The sequence below is a fragment of the Egretta garzetta genome, unplaced genomic scaffold (genome assembly GCF_000687185.1).
Source record: "Egretta garzetta isolate BGI_Z169 unplaced genomic scaffold, ASM68718v1 scaffold585, whole genome shotgun sequence".
Lineage (NCBI taxonomy): Eukaryota > Metazoa > Chordata > Aves > Pelecaniformes > Ardeidae > Egretta > Egretta garzetta.
This window is the reverse complement of record NW_009259708.1, coordinates 506346-516998: the sequence shown is the minus strand read 5'-3', so window position 1 is coordinate 516998 and position 10653 is coordinate 506346. Positions and strand designations below refer to the sequence as shown.

Here is a 10653-nt window from a genome sequence, read left to right as displayed (position 1 = left end):
ACTGGGACATACAGAGATGCACAGTGGTCCCTCACATGTGCCACGAGTCTCTGTCGAAGCTCAGGCATTTCAATGACGCGCTGTCATAAATGCCACACCAGTACAAGGGAAAATGCTCCCTACTGAAGAGGGAGCACTCATTCCGCCAATGCGTTTCCCAGGCTTATCTTGTTTAGTTTTAAAGTTGCTGTGGGCAAATGACAAATATTCCATGCAACAAACCCAAAAGAAATCTTAGTTTCTCTGATACAGTGCACCTTACCATGTAATGAATTTGTCCTACAAGCCAAACACGTTGTAAACCAAAACACCAGCAAACAGGTCATGAGCACTGTCAGACAAAATTAATAGCACTGATTATTAACAAGGGGGGAGGAAAGGGGGAAGAAGTGAGTTTGGTAAAACTAGGATGCTGCAAAAATGTATTAAAGAAAACAAAAATATAACTCCAAGAACAGAAAGTCAAAGAAGGGAAGAAAGAGCTAAAACTCCAAACCAAACCAAAACAGGACAAAGAGAAAAAGAGGAAGGTGAAATACAGGGAAAGACAAGGTTAAAGGGTCGAGAAGTCAACTGCAGGCCTGGCACAGCATGCTTGATACTGGAAAAAAAGAGAGTGAAGAAATGCTTGGGGACAAAAAAAAGGCTGAAGCAGAGTGTGAAGGGATTTCTCATACAGCATAACTCCTTGCCTAGGCTAGTTAGTGGCACTTGATCCCCTTCCCATTTTTGCCCCTTCTGAAAGCGCTTATTAGTTAGCCATGGAAATGGTGTATTACGAGGATGTCACAGGAAACAGGAGAATTGCACTAAGCAATTTAGGGGCAAATTTGAAATGCTTTAAATTATTTGGGGTTTTTTTTTGGTCATGCTGTCAGCTGTTAGCTTGTGAAAGCAAAATGAATAGGGACATATCAACCTGCTTTTCTTGGAGGGGAAGGGAGAGGAGGAAGAAGATTAATTAACAGCGGAAACTCTGCTTGGTTTTTTATACTTGGGGGAAAAATGGCACTGACTCTGTGAGGCTCACTCCAGGCTGAGGCTGTTGCAAATCAGCTGGGTGTCTGGCTGGTCATGGCCTTGCTAAGGCTGCCAGTGGGTTAAGGCTTGTTGCTTGTGTGTTGGGACCCTCCTGGGCTCTCAACCAGTGCAGGGGAGGGGGGTGCAGTGAGGGAGCAGGGCTGTGGGTGCAGCCCTGAGCAACGCTCCTTGCACCGGCATGCCTGCTGGGACTGTAGGGCTTGAGGGGCATGGAGAAGTAAACCCCTGGGTCTGCTTTCATTGCCTTACTCCCTCCCACGCCCTGTAAAAAGAGGCCCTTAGGACGATCCAGCTTGACATGGTGTGCATGAATGGCGGCGCTGCCATGCCCTCCCCTCAAGCCACTGGGGGAATGAAGGCACATGTGTCCAGGCATGTCTTGCCCGACAAACCAGCAAACTCCCATGTAAACCTGGTCATGCTCCTAGCTGACTGGGTATCCCTGCCCGTGACAGCAGGGGCCGACTGGGGGATGCCTGGGTGTCCTGTGGGGGCCGCTGCAGGTGGCAGGGGATGCTGGCCACTGGGATGGGATGGGGATCCTGGCCCTGGCTCTGCAGGCAGCATGGTGCGTCAAGGATGAGCCTTGGCCTCTCTGTTTAAGCCAGCAGAATTTTGTGAAGCAAGGACAGAACTCCTGCAGGGCACTTGTGGTTATACCGGGCCTCGCCCCAAAGCTGCCCTCTCACTCCGACTGGTGTTAACATTTACAGAGCCAGCTAATGACGTCCAGCCAAATAACACGTGCTGTGTTTGCAGTGCTCATCAAACTAGCTCGAAAAAAATGCATAGCAGCCCTGGGGAAAAGTCTGTAGAGAAATGTATGTGCAATGAGAACTGAGAAAAGGTTTTAGTCTGTTAAGTATTAAAAATCATTTGAATAGTTTTTTTTCCCCTGCAGAATGCTAGGAAAATCAAATCAACATGAGACTTAAGTCAAGATATTAAATCCCTCTATGTGAAGCCTTCTGAACATGCACATTATGCAATTAATTTCACATCACCCTAGTTTATACATAATTGATGATATATACCATCTTAAATTTGCTCTGTTTTAAAGTTTTTCTTCTTACAGGTCTCTGGGGATTTTTAAAAGAATTTCATTCCAAGAGGTGGTTCCGCTGATGTAATTTCATATATAAGGCAAAACTTGCAAGTCAGTTTTTTAAAGGATTTTAATTTATTCCTCATATGTTAATGTAGCCATATATCTTCTACTACAATCTAGTACTTATGAGTGAGAATTAATACCATCTTGTGATAACAATAAGCTGGGTTGTGAGAGATTTTTTAAATTTGGACTTGTAATGGGTTTTCCACAGTTCACAGCTTAAGCTAATGACATTTTGTGGGGGCATTTTTAATAAGAACATGAACTAGAACTGTGTGAAAAGCATCACTGGCTGGTTCTTCTCATACGCTGACAACTTTAGGAGATTCCAAACTACAACTGACCTGAATTCCAAGTTAGCCTATTCAGGAGATGCATTATTTGTACCCCTGATTCCTAAAGGTTAGACAGATGCGTACAGTCTATTCATGAAGAGGACTTATAAGATCTATTTCTATTATATTTAAGCTGAAGTGTAAAAATAGTACCCACTCCCAACCTTCTTGGTCGGGTTTGGCATTGAATATTGAATATATTTGCTGACTTGAGGACCTGGACTCTAGTGGTAAACCTCTACTTAAGCTCCTAAATAACTTTCAGTTCACTTCTAATTTACAGGCCTAAAAATGAATGTATATATGCATATAATTTACATATATGTATATGCATCTGATTTCCATACCTAGCTGTGGGTTTAGACATAAAACTTTACTTGGAAACCAGAGATCAAAACTGTAGATTTGAAGAATTTTAAGTGGCTATAACAGTGTATCTTTTTTTGTAGACTAGTTAGTCATTTTGCTTAATGCTTACGGTGTTTCCAAAATCTGGCAACCCTAGATGAACTCAGCAAAAGCAAATGTCAAAACTAGTCAAAATTACACAGCACAAAAATGAATGTACACTCTGTTATGATTACTTCAGTAATTCCTAAACTCCTTAGGTCTGGAATATCCTATCACTACTAGCATTTAAGTAAGTGAGCTGATCTCTGCTAACATTTTGATAGGGGTTGTTATAGCTGTATGATCCCTTCTAAAGCATAAAGAAATTGGTTAGGAATTGAAAAGGGGAGGTGGAGAAAAAAAATAAAAAGGGGTTTATCTCTCAGGCTCTAAAATCTGCAGGCTAAAAGGAATGATTGGTCCATACCCATAAATTCAATCCCAAGATGCTCTGCCAATGCAGAAAGTTGACAAAAAAAGAAAGAAAAAGGAAAAAAGTTTCAGAAAAGAGCAATACACTGTACTCAAAAACAAATCACATATGAGAATTACGGCTATTCTGTGTCTGCACATGAAACAGGACAAGGGGGGCGTGTGGTTACATGGGCAGTGTTCAAGTGTGCCTCTGTAAGCTACATGACCAGACCTTCTGCAAGGGTTACACACCAAAATAACTATGGGGGATCTGAACAGCCACAGTGCAGGGAATGCAACAGGAACCATTAAACCTTAAAGATCTTACTGAGATGAAGGGGACTGTGGTCCGAGGATGCCATGTGAAATGGCTGTTTTCAGGTGGGACCATGGGAGCACAGGGATGCTTTACAAGGGGCAGCATCTTCCTGCAAATGGGTTGTGCATTGCTCTCCCTTCCGGCCCTGGCCCTATCCCCAAGCAGCTCCTCACTCTTGCGGGTTGCGACCTGGAGGTGGCTGGGACTGTTTACTCGGCAGTGGAAGCCCTTCTCAGCTTTGCAAACTGACTGCAGCAGGGCTCTGGCTTTGGGATGTGCTGCCTTGGCAGAATCACCCGCTGGCTGGCTGGCTGCACCCTGGGGTGCAGGGGCTGATGCCATTTACACAGATCACACGCCTAAATTAGCACCCCCAGACCTCAGCAGCCAGGGGTGAGGAGGAACACAGGTTTCCCCCCAGCAGGTACCTAGGAGATCCTTCCCATGGGGCCAAGATCATAACTGTGGTAGTTCTCACTTTCTTTGTCCTTGTGCACTGTGAAATTTAAATCCAGTCCTAGTTTTCTGACCAAATGGAATTTTTACTGTAGTTTGTACACAGGGGGAATGCCAATTCTTTCCTGCCAGTAACAGTTTAAGGGTTAAGTAAGTTGGAATCCATCCAGGTGTCTTCCTAAAGAGCCAGTATTACATGCCTACAGGAACACTGCTAACGATACACGTTAGTTGCATAGAAAGCTTGGTTAAGTCTTCAATAAAATGAATGACATGCCCATGCATATAAATCGCTGTATTTATGCTTGCTTATAGGTAAGATGCCTAGCCTGGATGTAATTTAATTTTAGGGGAAGTCATTCATATCATGCAGTTTCTATTTCAAATAATTCAATGGGAAGTTGGTACTTAAAACGGGAATATGTTCTGGCTGAAAGCCCTAAGAAGAAAACATGCTGAAGAAACATGCATTGTTTGTTCAAACCTACATGTCATGTAGCTCTTATTTATCTTTGGTATTCCTAGATACATTCCCTAGACATGATTAAAAGAAAGCAGAATATCCCAACACTTCTCGTTTTATAAACAGGTCATTATTTTTGATCTTTTCCTATTTAACCCAATATTGTTGCACACTTTTTACATGCAATGTGGTTTTTATTGAATATTTGTCCAGGCGCTCTAAGAAGAAACACAATTAATTATTTTTAATAACTCAGTTTTCATTTTGGATGTGATTTTTGTGGGGGCAGTATTGGAAGAAAAAATGCTTGGGATGCAGGTTTTTTTTCCAAAAAAGTGATTTACAACTACAACCCAATGGATATATTGTAGCATGATGGGGTCCAGGGTCTACAGAAGAAGAGTATGATGCCTGGAAATGCTGGAACAGGTCCTCCAGGACTGCAGGAGTGGTGTGCCACAGCTGCTGAGCACCTAAGATTTTGGTGTGGCTACTCTACAGTAGAGTTAAGTGGGTGTGTAACCTGGGACATGGAGATGCCCAGTGAGGGGTGAGCACAGTTGAAGTTTTGTGTGGAGACCTTGCACATGTCAAGGGTCACCTATTTGGATCAACTGCATGCAGTAGCAGAGATATCCAGGGAGACCAATTTCACCTCTGAAGCGTCAAGGTGCCATGCTTCTTAAGTGATTGTTTAGTTTTCTTAATTAAATGTGTTCTGTGGGTAATAAGACATTATAAAAAAGTTTCTTTTTCATGTAATTTGGATTGAAAACAAACTAAAATCCTAAAAGTATCACAAAGCAGAAGCCCTACATGTCAGTCAATTCTGCTTGAGGGGCTGGGATGCTGTGTCTCTTAGCGAGGCTTAGGATCCACTTCAGATCCTAAATCTTGGTTCATTTCAGTGGTACTCAGGCTGCAAAATCAATTTTGAACTGGGGATGTTAAGCCCTATGGCTCCTGTAAAAGTGTTATCCTATAACTGATTTGAGTCTCACAAGACAGAAAATGTCCTTTCTTAATTAGAGTATTCTATCATAGCAATTTTAGCATTTAATGAGCATTAAATGAGCAGTTTGTAATGAAAAACTGTTGTCTTTAACCTTGAGCAGAAGATGGACAGTAACATTTTTCAAATCTGTTTGTATCATTTAGGAGCACAATTTAGGGTGCTGAAAGGGTTTAGAAAATGAAAATTTCAAGTAAAATTGTCTCGCACCCTCATACAGATGTGACCACTTGAGAAATATATAGAAACTGAGAAATACTGAGCTAGTAGGATTGATGAGAAACGGACATTTGAAGATCTGTAGTTTATGTGGAAAGACTAAAAAATCAAGGCCGCTACAGAGTAACAGCAGTTTTGTTGTCCCTCTAGAATATCATAGTTTTACTCAGCTCTTGCATCCTTTTATTTCTCAGCCACACTCATCTTGGCAGTATGAGGCAGGGGCTGCCAGCTAAACAGAAGTTTCCCTCTGCCTGTCTTCATACTGTCCCTCTTGCTCACCAAGGATGGCAGAGCTGAAACGGATGTAGTTTAAACTGGTGCCCCATGCTGGAACACTTGCCTTCAGGAAGGTAGGGACCATATTCAATTCATGCCCAAGATGGCTCACAGAATGCCCTACAAGTTGTTCTATATTCACAATAAGTATATAACTGTTAACTAGTGAAGTAAAGCAAATCAATTGGCCCTTTGGGTGGGGTCCTTGGCATTTGGGAGGACAAAGAGTTTACCTGTGGTTATGCTCTAGAGAAGTTTCCTCAACCTTCTATTAATCCGAGGCTCCGCCAGTGTTTCTTATCCCAAGGATCATTCTGCACAGTGTTGCTATAAGAATTCTCATGCATAGCTACATGAAAATGAGCCAAAATTTTTAATGTTAAGTCATTACTTTTATTTTCCTCCATTTGCCTTGCTTCCTTGCCTTCAAGGGAGGGAACGTGTGACCATTCAAATATACAGCAAATATATCTGCATGAAACAGATGTATTTTTGCAACACTTTTCTGGACCACCTTTGGTGTCTTATGGACCAATGGCAGACCATGAGCCTCAAAGTCAAAACTGCCGCGGCAAAAAGCCAAGGTGCTGGGGAAAACACCTGGCAGCAGCTCTGACTGCTGTGCTTAAGGAAAGGACATTACAGGGTCTGCCAGCAGACTCCAGAGATGAGCAAAACTAGCACAGTTTGTTCTTTAGTTCCCCTTGGTCTGCAGTGGCAATAAGCACCAGTTGAAGGGGAAAAATTCCATAGCTACAGTGCTGGAGGTAACTGCGGCAGTGGGGAATCTAACAAGGCACCACCTCTTGGCCACAACAGGTTGTCCTATGGTTTAGTGTGTTTGCAAAGCTGGAAGCCAAGGGACAATCAGCCTAAACATGTGCTTTCCAGTAAGTCTCCTTCACACCCATTCCCAGTTATGCTCACATTTCCACTGACAGAAAGGAAAGACATCTGTATGGAAGAACGTTTCTTAAACTGGAGATCCACCTGATTTCCTGTGTCCCTTTTCAACCAAATTCTGGTGCACCGTGATAACTAAATCCTCCAGGGCTAACCAAACCACTGCCAAGATAAGCCAGTTAGGCTTGCATTCTGTTGAGATGGGGTATTTCCAGAATGCTCAGCATCGGCCTTGTTTTGATTTTGCAAAAGGCCCTCAGCAAAGCCTGTAACTTCAGAAGTACCAACTCTGGGGCAGATTTCTGAAGCTAAGTTTTCTCAATAGCCAAATACAGTGCCTTAGGATAGTAACAGCTCATCAGTAGGCACACTTGGCATGGAAGTCCATTGACCCTTTCTTTCCAAATGAGGCAAGACCCTTCTGAAAGCAAGTAAAATTAGAAAGCACTGTATAGTTCACACGTACACTTCTGTTTCCTACTGGCACTTATGTTGTTTAATCCCGATTTGCTCTGTACTTTGCAAAAGCTGCATCTACAGAGCTAAGTTAATCACTCACAACACTTGGTACAAAACGAGCTTGGCTTTAAGCCCCAAATGCAGCATTTGCTTGAAGATAACTCTTATTCTAAGTCCCCTTTTTAATTGTATGCTCTGGTCTGTGTGGAGTGTAATAATAAAAAGTCATATAAATGTTTTTCACTGGGTTTTTTTTGGTTAAATATAAATGTACCCTCACTGGACCCTTTCCAAAGGTGTAATTTTAAGATAGCAGTTTAAGAAATCTGATGTTATCCTGCAGATGCAGGGTAGGCAGCAGTGCCACAGTTTCATAGCCATTGCCTGGGGCTCTCAGAGCAGCCTGAGGTAGGTAGTGGTGTGCTCTCCTGTCAGTGCATTTCAAGGAGAGGAGGCCTGGACCAGCTTATGTACTTACAGCTGAGCATAACTCCTGCAGCAAGGAAAGGGCATCTTTGCCTTTTCCATGGAGGCAACTTCAGAAAACCTCAGCCTGGTGTCTACTGCCCAAAGAGTTCTTTAAAAATCCCGAACAGAGTTAGGAAACTGGAAAACTAATGAAGGAAACCCAACCTAAACCTGTTTTTATTTTGTCTTCCTGGGTAGGAAGATGAATTAATGATCAACTTACAATTCTTCCATAATTTTCAGGGTAAAATCAGCAGCAAACAATGGATCTTATATTTTAACTTCATTTTTCACCACCATACACAGAAAATGCCATTTAAGTCTAACATTTGGTAAACTTAAACACCATAACAGCATCAAAATTTTCAAGTCCATAGGTATCAGTGGCATTTTAAAAATAACTCACACTAATAAAGCTTTTAAAAGAGGGCATAAAATACACACTTGAATGCTGGAAGGTCTGGTCTCCAGTCAGCACCCTTGGGATTTACATGGGTAGCTTCCATGATGGGCAGTATGAATTATGTATGGACATTTTTCATCCATTGGTATAAGAGAAAACCTATGCATCTTTTCAGGCTCCAAAATGTCCAGCACATGCTAACAGCTTTTTGTCCTATATACTAATGGAAATTAAATTAAGCTAGCCTATAGTCTCTGAAATCTTTCTGTGCTGGCAAGTAATCCATCAAAAAAATAGTTCCTATAATACTGCTCTTAGATCATAGTACATTCTGATGCCAGCGACAATTAATTATAAATTGTACACATACATTAAAATGTAAGATCTAAGCAATTTTCTTATATGTTACCTTTGACTTTGCTATAGCCAATGAGAGAACATAAATATTCAGTGTACTTTCTTTTTCCTCCCTGACAAGTAATAATAATTAACCCAACCCTCCATGGGAAAGCTTATGAGATATGTGACTGCAGCGCTGAGTCCACCAGCAGTCTGACACAGACGGAGTCGTGTGTGTGTGTGTGTGTGTGTGTGTGTGTGTGTGTGTGTGTGTGTGTGTGTGTCCACACGCGCGTGCCTGTCTGGTACGTTTCTTTGGCCAATTAATCTGGCTCTGAAATACTTGATCTCTTGCACATGTTACCCACAAATAAATATGACAGACCCCACTGTTTATGCCATTTCTCCCCCTCTTCTTTTTCTTTTTCTTTCTGTGCCCTTTCCCCTGAAACTTGGACAATGAGAAGGAAGAACACTTTGATTGTGAAAAGCAATGTAAGCAAGTCAATTACCTTTAACTTGTAGGTCCAAATACAAATCTCATATGCAAGTAGAGGATTAGCTACCTGTCCCTTTTGTTGGGGGAGTACTGCCCTGTATAGAGAATTGTAAGCTTTTTGTGGCAAATAAAACGTGAGACTTTCAAAATGTCATTTTTGCACTTTTACTGCTTGATATCAGTGGGGAGTGCATATCACACCATACAGTGTTAATTTCACAGCGTTCCTAAGTCTTGCATTTCCCCATAACCTCAATGCCAAACAATCCAGGGGAGTATTGCAATTGCTTTTTGTTATCATTTTCATGCAACAGGCAGAGACAATCAATATTAGGCCTTAGGCAACAAATCTAGTTACAGATTAAAAAAAAAAAAAAAAATTGGAGGAAAGATGCAGCGACAAGAAAGCAGCACCGACTGAGCATGCTCCTACTGCGGCACAGACAGAAAGGTAGTGGACGTACTGTAGAAGCTGGCCATTACGTAGTTTTGGCAGCGATCACCAGTAAATTCATTTGGGCACCTGAGAGGAAAAACAAACAAAAAAAATGGTAGAGAAAAAACAGAGAAAAGAGAAGAGGTGAATATATGCTAAGAAAGAAGCTCCTTCAGTGTGAACTGATATGACTTGGTGAGTTCACTTTCAGAAACTGAATCTCGGTTTAGCGTATCAAAATGACTCAAGATGTTGAGAGCAACTCATTTGCTCTGTGGAAATGAAAAGAAATTCCCCCGCCCCGAAAAACCAGCCAAAACCAAACCAATCCAGATCAAAGTGTGTTTCGAGACGTGAGACAGAAATTTACCATTCCAAATTCCCAAATTGCTTTTAGGATGCACTTTCCACAAGGCAGCGAGGACACAAGATCTGTACATCACTCATCTCCATGAGTTTGCTCTTTTAGGGTTGCACTTTATAGCAGTCTCCGAAACAAGAAAGCTGCCAGTATGTGCAATACAAATGCATCTGCGAATGGATGGAAAGATCAAAAATCACACAAATGAGAAACATTTTGGAGGTCAATAATGCCATGGTGTACAGATTTTACTTTAGAGAATCAGGTCATAAATTAGTGCGTAAAGAGGCCGGTTCCAGCTGAACTGTGAAAACACCAAGTACTATTGATTTTGTTGCTGTAGTTGGGGAAGAAAGCAAAGTTCAGATTATTTTAACATACTTTCTTGGTTTTGGATTTTCATGGGCAGAGTTTCAGTACATCTTGCTCCAGTGAATCCAGGTTGGCACCTAAAGGGCAAAAACGTGATAAGCAATAGTACACCAAAACCACTGCACTAACAGACTGACATCTGCTGGCCTACGGAGATGGGAGTGCATTAAGTGACCTCCTGGTTAGGTGTTAGTGAAAAATGAGCAGAAAAGGGGCAAGAAAGTGTAACCTTTCCAGAAGATAACACTTTGTGAAATTTACAGCAAAAATCCACCAGAGAAAAAAAAATCTAGGAATTCTTTTTGCTTGTCTGTTTTGAAAAAGAAAGAAGAATCAGAGCTAGCAAAAATGTGTATCAGATCCTTGCTTATTCC

General features: G+C 41.7%; 1 protein-coding gene across 3 annotated transcripts in view; it reads right to left on the bottom strand.

The window, feature by feature from the left end:
- The window catches only part of NRG1 (neuregulin 1), a 101685-nt gene that overhangs the window by 12169 nt on the left and 78863 nt on the right, over positions 1-10653 (bottom strand). The window contains exons 3-4 of one of the 3 annotated variants that reach the window (XM_035894421.1): positions 10289-10356; positions 3305-3328 (exon numbers count right to left, since the gene is read on the bottom strand). In XM_035894421.1, coding sequence (XP_035750314.1) covers positions 3305-3328; positions 10289-10356 — 92 coding nt within the window. Of the gene's footprint in view, positions 1-3304; positions 3329-9574; positions 9634-10288; positions 10357-10653 lie in introns of all 3 variants that reach the window. The other 2 variants (XM_009638994.2, XM_009638995.2) reach the window with 2 other exon arrangements.